The 13,278-nt window shown below is 48.1% G+C and overlaps 1 protein-coding gene across 1 annotated transcript in view; it reads right to left on the minus strand.

Annotated features, from left to right (window-relative positions):
* Window positions 1–2,803: 2,803 nt before the first annotated feature.
* Window positions 2,804–13,278, minus strand: part of braf (B-Raf proto-oncogene, serine/threonine kinase) — a gene marked incomplete at its 5' end in the record, with an annotated part of 33,485 nt that continues 23,010 nt past the window's right edge. Inside the window, 4 exons of the mRNA XM_080538594.1 lie at window positions 2,804–2,841; window positions 3,485–3,638; window positions 6,926–7,060; window positions 11,190–11,321. Coding sequence (XP_080394720.1) covers window positions 2,819–2,841; window positions 3,485–3,638; window positions 6,926–7,060; window positions 11,190–11,321 — 444 coding nt within the window. The 3' untranslated portion in view covers window positions 2,804–2,818. The remainder of the gene's footprint in view (window positions 2,842–3,484; window positions 3,639–6,925; window positions 7,061–11,189; window positions 11,322–13,278) is intronic.

Genomic DNA, 13,278 nt, shown 5'->3' on the forward strand with positions numbered 1-13,278 from the left:
CAGATCAAATGTGCATTTGGAATTCAATTGTGGGGCGTTTATGAACTCAAACTAATGTTGTGACAACGTATTTGTCCATGAAAAGGCAAGTCGCTTCATTTGCTTCTATCCATCTCGACAAAAGTGCAAGTAAACAAATCGCAAACGACCACACGAGCAGTTAAAGAAAGACAGATGGGCTTCAAATAAAGCGCTCTTTCCAAAAAAATTAAAATAAACATTTCACATAAATAAGTCAATATTCGCAGGCCTGCCTGTCAACAGAAAAAAAAAAAAGAAGGCAAACAAGAAAGAAAAAAGTAAAATACCTGACCCTAGACACATAAACTGGAATGAGGAAGTATAGGTGCATGTTTCTAAAAAAGAGAGAGGCATGGCTGGAGAGAGAGAGAAAGAGAGATTTCCACCCTTCCAGGTCATTCTAGAAGAGTACAAGTGTTTTCAGCAGGTAAGGTGGCAGCCTTGTCTGTGGACAGGTGCAACAGTGAAGCCTCTCCGTTTTAAGCTGAGTGCAATATCAAAGCCACAACACACCAGAAAAAAAAAAGACACTACCAATGACACAACATGCACTTGTTATCACTAAGAGAAACCCAGGTTTGGGAGAGGGAGGGAGGGGGGGGGGGGGGGGTTGTGGCAGGAAAAATTAAAACAAAAACATAGAAAACACTAAAACTTGTGTTGCAGTGACATCAGCAACAACACCGTCATAAGCTCTATGTACGCAGCCAAAGCTTAGAGTCGAGAAGCCACGAGTCGCAAGAGCGCAGCCGGACTTCTAAACGGCACAATGCAAAAATGTAAACCTCAAAAAAGTAGTAGCAGCTGCAATTTGAACATCAACAAACTTCCCTAGAAAACTTCATATGGCCCCCCGGGGTCTTCAAACGGAAGAGGAACGCACTCTCGGTGTAGCTTCCTCCTTCAGACCCGACTCCCAACAAGTTCCCAACAATTGAGAAAAAGGATGTCACCACCACTCCTGGCAGAAAGACAGAGAGACAGAGGGAGAGAGAGAGAGAGAGACAGAGAGAGAGAGAGAGAGAGAGAGAGAGAGAGAGAGAGAGAGAGAGACAGAGAGACAGAGAGACAGAGAGAGAGAGAGAGAGACAGAGAGAGAGAGAGAGAGAGAGAGACAGAGAGAGAGAGAGAGAGAGAGAGAGAGAGAGACAGAGAGACAGAGAGACAGAGAGAGAGAGAGAGAGACAGAGAGAGAGAGAGAGAGAGAGAGAGAGAGACAGAGAGAGAGAGAGAGAGAGAGAGAGAGAGAGACAGAGAGAGAGAGAGAGAGAGAGAGAGAGAGAGAGAGAGAGAGAGAGACAGAGAGAGAGAGAGAGAGAGAGAGAGAGAGAGAGAGACAGAGAGACAGAGAGAGAGAGAGAGAGACAGAGAGAGAGAGACAGAGAGAGAGAGACAGAGAGACAGAGACAGAGAGACAGAGAGACTTACTCTTCTTTCTCATTCCTGGAACCAGTGACTGACGATCAGGCTTTCCCCCCCATGTGAAGTCAGACTTCTGGGAGGCCGCCTCAGATTTCCCACAGTCCCTTTCACATTGACCTGTTCGTAAAAAAAAAAGAGAGAAGAGAGGCGCTTTTCTTCAAGCCACAGCTTCGAGCAGGGAGTTTGTTTTTAAAAAAGTCGTCAGAACAGAGGTGAGGACCGCAGCAGAGGCAGACAGAGAAGGCAAGATTACCAGAGAGTCTCATCGCTGTGGAAACCCATACCTCTGAACGGCCTAAAACAACGGGATAACATCGAAATCTTTAGTCGACTGGATGTGGCGTTCCCGTCAGAGGGTGGAACCCTTCCTCCTCAAAGCGATAATGACATTTAAAAGGAAAAAAAGTCAATCTCCTCCTTCGAACAAATCTCCCCAAAAATCACCAGCATTCTCCTCCTCTTCCATACCCTAAAATACAAACATAAGAAGAAAAAAAGAAATGGAAAAATAAAAAAAGATCTTTCAAGTCATCTTCCATCAGGGTTGACCCCCCCGGCCCCCCCGGCTCATCTCAGAGATTGGCTTAGACCTGGCCCACGTCATCTTATGCAACCAATGAGCAGTGAGGGAGGGAGGGAGGGCCGCTCCTTCCACAGCCCCGGGTCACAGCCCCCCCCCCCCCCCCGCCACACCGGCCTTTAACCCCGCCCCCTCTGCCCAGGGGAGGGAATGACGAGGCGTGCACCACCGTAACCTTTGACCTTTGACCTCGTCCGACCTCTGACCTCGACCGACCTCCCATGCGCCCTTCACCTTTCCTTCCTTCCTTCCCTCCGTCCGTCCGTCCGTCCGTCCGTCCGTCCATCCTCCCATCTTCTCAGCAGGACATGCTGGCTTGCGCTCCTCTCTATATGGATTCCTCCACTTCCTCCTCGGTGTACTGAAAATCGGTTTGGTCTTTTGGACTGTATTTGTGTGTGTGTGTGTGTGTGTGTGTGTGTGTGTGTGTGTGTGTGTGTGTGTCTTTGATTTGGTTTAACCCTTTGTTGTCATTCAAGTTTTTTTGTCTTCTTCTTTGTCTTCTTCTAAATCTATTTATTCAATTTGTGTGGTTTTCTTGTCGTCTATGTGGCGGTCTCTCCCCCCACCAGAGAGGTTAGCGTGTAAGACTCCGATGGTGCTGCGGTTCTTCAGGTTGAAAGAGAAGAAGAAGAAGAAAACAGCAACATTCTTTGAGACTATTTTTGATTTTTTTTGTGTGTTTTTTTTCAGCAATGAATGAATCCACCGTAGGAACACAAGACTTTTTTTTGTTTGTTTTTGTTTTTGTTTTTAAGTGACGAGGGGGATGGACTGTTCTGGAATCTGCAGCACTTATTTAAATGCCGTAAACTCCCCTGTGAGGAAAGAAAGAAAGAGAGAGAGACAGAGAGAGAGAGAGACAGAGAGAGAGAGAGAGAGAGAGAGAGAGAGGCGATCAGTATGCGACTCCCCACATCGACACTGCAGTACATTTATCTCTCAGAGTTTGCAACACTGTAGTTATTCATTGCTACTTTTTCTCCATGTCTTTCATGCTGTTATGGGCCTGCTGTCTGTGTGTGTGTGTGTGTGTGTGTGTGTGTGTGTGTGTGTGTGTGCACCTGTGCACCTGTGCGTGTGTGTGCCTGTGCGTGTGTATGTGTGTGTGTGTGTGTGTGTGTGTGTGTGGGTGTGTGTGTGTTTGTGTGCGTGCGTGGGCGGTGTGCGTGTGTGTGTGTGTGGGTGGGCACGTGCGTGGTGTGTGCGTGCGTGCGTGCCTGTGCGTTTGTGTGTGCCTGTGCGGTGCGTGCCTGTGTGTGTCCCTGTGCGGTGCGTGCCTGTGTGTGTCTCTGTGTGTGCGCATTTGTGTGTGTGTGTGTGTGTGTGTGTGTGTGTGTGTGGTCTCACCGTAGCCCCGTGGGTGGTGTGTGTGTGCCTGTGTGTGCGTGGGCGGTGTGTCTCTGTGCCTGCGTGAGTGTGTGTGTGTGTGTGTGTGTGTGTGTGTGTGAGGTGTCTCACCGTAGCCCCCTCCCTGGATGGGGGTCTTGGGGGAGGCGCAGGCGTAGAGGCTGAAGTCCTCCGTCTGGAAGCCGGCGCGGTTCAGGGAGGGCTCCGAGGCGCTGCGGTGGATCTTGGGGAGGGAGCGAGCCAGCAGCTCGATGGACGCCAGGATCTGTCAGCGCAGGGAGGAGACACACACACACACAGAGAGACACAGAGGGACACACACAGAGAGACACAGAGAGAGACACAGAGGGACACACACAGAGAGACACAGAGAGAGACACAGAGGGACACACAGAGACACACAGAGAGACAGAGAGAGAGACACACACAGAGAGAGACGCAGAGACACATACACAAAGAGACACACAGAGACAGACAGACACACACAGACACAGAGAGACACAGAGAGACACACACAGAGACAGACAGACACACACAGACACAGAGAGACACACACAGAGACAAACAGACACACACACACACACACACACAGTCAATAAGGTCACCCACTGCCATTCATCCGCCTCAAGTGAAGTTTTCACACAGCACAAGTCGTCCCAGACTCTCAGCTTCTGGCTGTCCGTCAAAGTCCAATGGTAACTGGACCAGTCTGAGTGGCTGGGATCCCTGGGACCCAACCAGAGCTGGGGGAACCAAACTGTGACCAAAAAAACTCAGGTGGGCTCGACCACAGCTAGCTACGTAGCATAGAGGCTATTGTACGCCCCCCCCGCCCCCGTTACAGACACCCGTGTCAATCCACAAGTCCTCTTATCAACCTATTGCGCAGATTTCTATCAAACGTTAAACATCGTCTACTAGACTTTCCATTCCTGATCCTCTGACGCCACCTGGTGACTGGTGGGAGCGGTGAATCCACTCTGCTCTGATACCCAGAAGCCTGCCAGCTGAGACAGATCTGGGATTCAGGAACGGTTCTGATATCTTTGATATTGAGTTTGCCTGGCCCGTTGGAAACAGACTCAAACAGTCCCCCAAAAGGTATAAACCCCGCCCCCTCTGGCCCCTCCAGGCAGACCTGAGCAAACGCTCAAACGTATGTTTTTCAAATACTTTTTGAGTTAGTATTTTCTAAAACGTTTAATCGGGATCTGCTGGGCCCAGTTGTTCAAAACCTTTCATCTGGATCAGAATGATCCCGATTCTTTCCTCTGGCAGGGCTTGACATTAAGCTTTATCAGGTACTTGTCCTTCGGACAAGTGAACTTATCTTTTACTTGTCCAAGAGCTCAAGTTACTTGTCCAAATATGACGAAGCGTGTGTGTGTGTGTGTGTGTGTGTCTACTAACCACACTACAAGTCAGTAATACATTACATTCCAATTCCAACAATTACTGTGGATCTACGTGCACGGCAGAGCACGTGTGATTTCAAAGTTAAGTAAAGGGGTCCTGCCAGCATTAACGTTTTGATTCAAAGGCATGATTTGCCAGATTCTCTAGGTATGACAACACACCCCGCACTCCCCTACTCAGCAGACATAGATTGTTTGACAAGGCAGCAGACATTGGCAAGGCAGCATACATTGACAAGGCAGCTACATTGACAAGGGAGCTACATTGACAAGGCAGCATACATTGACAAGGGAGCTACATTGACAAGGCAGCATACATTGACAAGGCAGCATACATTGACAAGGCAGCATACATTGACAAGGCAGCTACATTGGCAAGGCAGCATACATTGACAAGGCAGCTACATTGACAAGGGAGCTACATTGACAAGGCAGCATACATTGACAAGGCAGCTACATTGACAAGGCAGCATACATTGACAAGGCAGCATACATTGACAAGGCAGCATACATTGACAAGGCAGCATACATTGACAAGGCAGCATACATTGACAAGGCAGCATACATTGACAAGGCAGCATACATTGACAAGGCAGCTACATTGACAAGGCAGCATACATTGACAAGGCAGCTACATTGAAAAGGCAGCATACATTGACAAGGCAGCTACATTGACAAGGCAGCTTACATTGACAAGGCAGCATACATTGACAAGGCAGCTACATTGACAAGGCAGCATACATTGACAAGGGAGCTACATTGACAAGGCAGCATACATTGACAAGGCAGCTACATTGACAAGGGAGCTACATTGACAAGGCAGCTACATTGACAAGGCAGCTACATTGACAAGGCAGCATACATTGACAAGGCAGCATACATTGACAAGGCAGCATACATTGACAAGGCAGCTACATTGACAAGGCAGCATACATTGACAAGGCAGCTACATTGACAAGGCAGCTTACATTGACAAGGCAGCTACATTGACAAGGCAGCATACATTGACATGGCAGCATACATTGACAAGGAAGCTACATTGACAAGGCAGCTTACATTGACAAGGCAGGATACATTGACAAGGCAGCATACATTGACAAGGCAGCATACATTGACAAGGCAGCTACATTGACAAGGCAGCTACATTGACAAGGCAGCTACATTGACAAGGCAGCTACATTGACAAGGCAGCATACATTGACAAGGCAGCTACATTGACAAGGCAGCTACATTGGCAAGGCAGCTACATTGACAAGGCAGCATACATTGACAAGGCAGCTACATTGACAAGGCAGCATACATTGACATGGCAGCATACATTGACAAGGAAGCTACATTGACAAGGCAGCTTACATTGACAAGGCAGCATACATTGACAAGGCAGCATACATTGACAAGGCAGCATACATTGACAAGGCAGCATACATTGACAAGGCAGCTACATTGACAAGGCAGCTACATTGACAAGGCAGCTACATTGACAAGGCAGCTACATTGACAAGGCAGCATACATTGACAAGGCAGCTACATTGACAAGGCAACTACATTGACAAGGCAACTACATTGACAAGGCAGCTACATTGACAAGGCAACTACATTGACAAGGCAGCTACATTGACAAGGCAACTACATTGACAAGGCAGCTACATTGACAAGGCAACTACATTGACAAGGCAGCTACATTGACAAGGCAGCTACATTGACAAGGCAGCTACATTGACAAGGCAGCATACATTGACAAGGCAGCTTACATTGAAGGCAGCATACATTGACAAGGCAGCTACATTGACGTAGCTCATTAATACATCTATTACTTTTCTGATCGGAAATTACTTTTTTTTGCGGATATTAATACGTATTGATTTATTTATTTTACTCTTTTTTTGACTTGTCCGTCGGACTTGCCCGAACATAAAATGTACTTGTCCCGGACAAGCCTTAATGTCAAGCCCTGCCTGAGGGAACAGGGGTTGTGAACTGTGTGTTTAGGGTTAGGGTTACCTGAGGGAACAGGTGTGTTTAGGGTTAGGGTTACCTGAGGGAACAGGTGTGTTTAAGGTTAGGGTTACCTGAGGGAACAGGTGTGTTTAAGGTTAGGGTTACCTGAGGGAACAGGTGTGTTTAAGGTTAGGGTTACCTGAGGGAACAGGGGTCTCTCCTCTCTCTTCTTCTTCAGGCAGTCGGCCATCAGCCTCTTCATGGCTTTGGGACAGTTGCTGCGCACCTTGCTCAGGTCCGGGGCCAGGTAGCCTCGACCCACCATGAAGATGATCTGGAGAGGGAGGGAGGGAGAGTTGGTAAGGGGTCGAGTTATAGGGGTGAGGGGGGGGTCGTCCCAAGTATCCCACTTAGCATCCACCGTCAGGGTAGCAGCAAAGCTTCGGAGGGTCCCTCCCTCCCTCCCCTCCCAGCCCCCTCCTCCCCTCCAGTCCTAACCCCGGCCCGACCACCACCTGACTCAACGACTACAATATCCTCCTCCTCCTTCATCTCTTCACTCCCTCACCTCTGGGAGGAGCAGCGCTAATGAAAGGTACGTTGTTAGGAGTCAAACAGCAGCTTAATGAGAGAAGAGAGAGAGACACAGAGGGAGGGAGAGGGAGAGGGAGACGGAGAGAGAGAGGGAGAGAGAGAGAGAGAGAGAGGGAAAGAGAGAGAGGGAGAGAGATGGAGACACAGAGGGAGAGGGAGAGAGAGAGAGAGACACAGAAGGAGAGAGAGAGAGGGAGAGAGAGACAGAGAGAGAGAGAGAGAGACACACAGGGGGAGAGAGAGAGACAGAGGGAGAGAGAGAGAGACACACACAGAGAGAGGGAGAGAGAGAGAGAGGGAAATAGAGAGAGGGAGAGAGAGACACAGAGGGAGAGAGAGAGACAGAAAGAGTGGGAGAGAGAGCGAGCGAGAGGGAGGGAGAGAGAGAGAGAGAGACTCGACGCAGGACGACGTGTCGTTGGTAACGCCGTCTGGCGCCCCCCGGGGGTGATGGGAGGGAAGTAAACAAAGCGAGTGTGTGATTTATCTAATTACTGGGAGGCTGCCAGCGGTGCCTGGCTCTCCTGTGTGCCTCCCCCCCGTAGCGCCCCCCCCGCCACTGTGAGTCACCCTGAGGTGGCTGCGTCTACACTGAGCCTTGGGGGGGCGACGCCTGTGGTGAAATGACATGATTTAAAAGGTCACGTCGATGTAAAAATGGATTCGCCTGGGAGGTGGGACTGGCACAGTGCAGTGAGTCGGTCGGTCTCGCTCTCACACACACACACACACACACACACACACACACACACACACACACACACACACACACACACACACACACGTACACACACACTCACACGTACATACAGTTGAGGCCAAAATTATTAGCCCCCCAGGAATTATGGAAAATGTTCCTAAAATTCTTCCCAATGTTTGCATCATTGATAAAACTTTATATAATCAAACATTCACCAGTGCTATTTATTAGCTTTTGGTACATTTTTTTTTTTTTATCCTAATCAAACTTAGTGGACATTTTGTCTTTATTATTTTGGAAACAAATTCACTATAAACACTTGTTGTTAATGGTCATTTCCATGGAGAAATCATGGGTTTTGTCTGATTTCACAAGGGGGGCTAATAATTTTGGCCTCAACTGTACACACACGCTCACGTACACACGCGCACACACACACACAGAGAGAGAGACACACAGGGGGAGAGAGAGAGAGAGACAGAGGGAGAGAGAGAGAGACACACACAGAGAGAGGGAGAGAGAGAGAGGGAAATAGAGAGAGGGAGAGAGAGACACAGAGGGAGAGAGAGAGACAGAAAGAGTGGGAGAGAGAGCGAGAGAGAGGGAGAGAGAGAGACAGAAAGAGTGGGAGAGAGAGCGAGCGAGAGGGAGGGAGAGAGAGAGAGAGAGACTCAACGCAGGACGACGTGTCGTTGGTAACGCCGTCTGGCGCCCCCCGGGGGTGATGGGAGGGAAGTAAACAAAGCGAGTGTGTGATTTATCTAATTACTGGGAGGCTGCCAGCGGTGCCTGGCTCTCCTGTGTGCCTCCCCCCCATAGCGCCCCCCCCGCCACTGTGAGTCACCCTGAGGTGGCTGCGTCTACACTGAGCCTTGGGGGGGCGACGTCTGTGGTGAAATGACATGATTTAAAAGGTCACGTCGATGTAAAAATGGATTCGCCTGGGAGGTGGGACTGGCACAGTGCAGTGAGTCGGTCGGTCTCGCTCTCACACACACACACACACACACACACACACACACACACATACGTACACACACACTCACACGTACATACAGTTGAGGCCAAAATTATTAGCCCCCCAGGAATTATGGAAAATGTTCCTAAAATTCTTCCCAATGTTTGCATCATTGATAAAACTTTATATAATCAAACATTCACCAGTGCTATTTATTAGCTTTTGGTACATTTTGGAATATAAAATACGTTTTTAGGCTTGCTTTATATCAAATATAGTGAAAAATGGGGTGGTCAAAAATATTAGCCCCCATGTGAATATTTGCTTTAAAAACACACCTAAGCAACCAATCAGATTTCAAACCACACCTGTACAGTCAATTGGCTTCCTAACAACACCTGAGCATTCAATTAGCATAAAAGGACTCCAAGAAACAGGGCACTTGAACACATTATTGAGAGGGACTATACTACTACTCTTACTCACCATGCCAAAGACAAAGGAAATCAGTCTTCAGCTCAGAAAGAATATAGTGGAGGCTCATGATAAGGCGGAAGGCTACACTGCCATTTCCAAGCGTCTCAGTGTCTAGAACCGCTGTACGTTGCATCATTGCTAAGTACAAGGAGACAAATTCTGTAAGAAACAAACCTGGGGCGTGGTCGAAAGCTCAAGATTTCAAGAACTCTGGAGAGGAAAATAGTCAGAGATGTCAGCAAGACACCAAGGACATCTGCCAAGATGATTGTTGCTGACCTGGCCTCTTGTGGAGTTGATGTTTCAAGGAATACAGTTGTGAGGGCTCTTCATCGTGGTGGGCTTCAGGGCCATCATCCCAGAAGAACCCCTTTACTCAAGCGGCACATCAGAGCCAGACTGATGTTTGCCCGTGAACATTTGAAAGGTAAAGATGAGTTTTGGAAATCTGTGCTTTGGTCTGATGAGACTAAACTGGAACTGTTTGGGCACATGGATGTTGCTTATGTCTGGCGAAGAAAGGGAGAGGCCTTCAACTCTAAGAACACAGTTCCCACAGTTAAACATGGTGGTGGGAGCATCATGCTGTGGGGGCTGTTTTGCAGCCTCAGGCACAGGGAGCCTTGTTCAGGTGCATGGCATCATGAAAAAAGAAAACTATGTTGACATTTTGAGGGATAATATGAAGAAATCTGCTCTTAGTCTAGGCTTAGGTCGTCACTGGGTCTTCCAACAAGACAATGACCCAAAGCATACATCAATACATTGGTCCAACAGTTCCTAAAGGACACCAAAACCAAGGTCCTGGAGTGGCCCGCACAGAGCCCAGATCTCAATCCTATTGAGAATCTGTGGCGGGTGCTCAAAGTGAATGTCCATGCTCGGAAACCGACGCAGTTTGGACCAGCTGGAACCATTTGCAATGGAAGAATGATCCAAAATCCCTCGAGAGACCTGTGCCAACCTAGTAAAGAACTACTCTAAAAGGTTTTTGTCAGTTGTGGCTCAGAAAGGGTACACTATTGACTTAATGGCCAGGGGGCTAATCATTTTGGACGTGTCATTTTTGCCGTTTCTTGTTTCAACTCAGTGCATCAATAAAATATCCTAATCAAACTTAGTGGACATTTTGTCTTTATTATTTTGGAAACAAATACACTATAAACACTTGTTGTTAATGGTCATTTCCATGGAGAAATCATGGGTTTTGTCTGATTTCACAAGGGGGGCTAATCATTTTGGCCTCGACTGTACACACACGCTCACGTACACACGCGCACACACACACGGGCACACACACACACACCCACACACACACTCTCTCATACACCCCCCCCACGCACCACTCTCTCACTACACACTCACACTTACTACACACACACACACACAGACAGACACCCACACTCTCTCATACACACCCCCCACGCGCCACTCTCTCACTACACACTCACACTTACTACACACACACACACAGACACTCACACTCTCTCATACACACCCCCCACGCGCCACTCTCTCACTACACACTCACACTTACTACACACACGCACACACACACACACACACAGTCTCCAGCCGTCAGCCGTGTGTGAGCGAGGAGATGCAGGTCTCACCCGGTCGCGGTTGTTGATGTTGGAGTAGGGCAGGACGCCTGACATCACACTCACACTTACTACACACACACACACACACACACACACACACACACACACACACAGTCTACGCGGGTCTCACCTGGTCTCGGTTGTTGATGTTGGAGTAGGGCAGCCAGCCTGACATCAGCTCGTACAGCACAACGCCGAAGGCGTACACGTCTGACTGGAAGCTGTACGGGTTCTTATCCTGCAGCCGGATCACCTCTGGGGCCTGGGGGGGGCGGGGGTACAGAGACATGTTATCACAGGGACACGCACGCACAAATCACTCATGAAACACTCACGAAACACTCACGAAACACTCAGGAAACACTCATGAAAGGAAACACGTACGAATGACGCACGAATGACACACGAATCACGCGCACACACACACACCCTGTACAGCTGTCCTGTAGCCATTGGCCTGTTCTTGTATGCCTAGAAAACACCCTCTCTGTCTCTCTCTCTTTCTCTCTTCCTTTCTTAAAATACAACTCATAGGCTGTTTGCTCTCCATCATCATCATCATCATCATCATCATCATCATCATCATCATCATCATCATCATCAGGCATTCTCTCGTTTATTTTTTATTTTTTTGCCCTGCACTTTCACTCACCATCCTCACGAAACACTCACGAAACACTCATGAAACAAAACACGTACGAATGACGTACGAATGACGCACGAATGACGCACGAATGACGCACGAATGACGCACGAATGACGCACGAATGACGCACGAATGACGCACGAATGACACACGAATCACGCGCACACACACAGGGCCACTTTAAGGGGGGGCTAGCTGGGGCGGTGGCACAGGGCCTCGCGCTTTGGAGGGCCTCGCGTGAGGCAGGGTACCCTGGTTGGTACCCTGGCTGGCGAGGCCCTCCAAAGCGCCAGGCAATCGACCATATTATTATTTTTGCCTTTAATACATTTCTAAATGTTCACACATGTGATAATCATTGTCAATCATATATCTAAAATCTAGCATACCTGTAGGACAGGGAGATTCTTAGCAACAGAAAAAAGTAATTTCCCCCTATGACACCTTACATGAAACGTGAATTTTGGGCGCGCGTTGACACTTGTTGTGCATAGTGACTGCTTAGTGCAACGGACAAAATGCAGAGGGAACTAGACAGAGGAAGAAAATGTTAATCGGGTGCTGAAAAAAAAGAAGAAAAAAAAAGAAAGGAAGGCTTCAGGGCCTCGCTTAGAGGTTCGTTCGAAACATTTCTAAAAACAAGTGAGGCTCCCGTTAGCACCGAAGAAGCTAACGTTACTGCTAGCACTAGCAATGCTAGTAGTAGCACGGCACAGCCCCCCCTGAGAGGCAAATATGATGTCTCAGAGGTGGAGGAGGACAACAGCTACACCGGCAGCAGTGGGGCTGCCCAGCCCCAGGTGATGATGGTCAGGAGTGGCGAAGTAGAGGATACGGAGGCGGAAGATGGAGCTACTCAGAGCAGCAGCAGCAGGGCTGAGAGTGATGGAACGCAAGACGAGCCTACGGTGTCAGATATGTCATGTATGATGATCCTGGTAAATTGGCCGGTACATATGGACTCTACAGTTACAGAAGTGATCATTAGAAGAGGTCCCCCAAAGATGAAACCTGGATTTAGTTATCCTAAAAATAATGAGAACAGAAACTTTAGTGAAACTTTATTTCTCCGAAAACTACCAAATGGGGAAAAAATAGTAATAATAATGTCTTTTTGATTTTGCTGTAAGCTTTTCAACATAAAGGATAGGCCTACATGGTGAGTAACATCTCTATTCATGTCAATAATGGCTTGTGAGTATTTAATGTTGGGTATGAAGACTGCTTTATCCTAAATCCTAATCCTTTACGAGTATAAAAGGTTTGAAATGAAACAAACATGGTTGTAAACTATCTAAATAAGTAGATATTCTATTGTCTATCAGCACAGCATGTGAGCGCATTTCTTGCAATATATCGGTACGTGCGTGTCGCGCGGTTATAATAGTAGCCTACATCATTATAAAAGGCCTCGCAAATCTGACTTTGCACAGGGCCTCGCATATCTCCCAAACGGCCCTGCACACACACACCCTGTACAGCTGTCCTGTAGCCATTGGCCTGTTCTTGTATGCCGAGAAAACACTCTCTCTGTCTCTCTCTCTTTCTCTCTTCCTTTCTTTAAATACGACTC

The sequence above is a fragment of the Nansenia antarctica genome (assembly GCF_963989245.1).
Source record: "Nansenia antarctica genome assembly, chromosome: 8".
NCBI classification, from domain to species: domain Eukaryota; kingdom Metazoa; phylum Chordata; class Actinopteri; order Argentiniformes; family Microstomatidae; genus Nansenia; species Nansenia antarctica.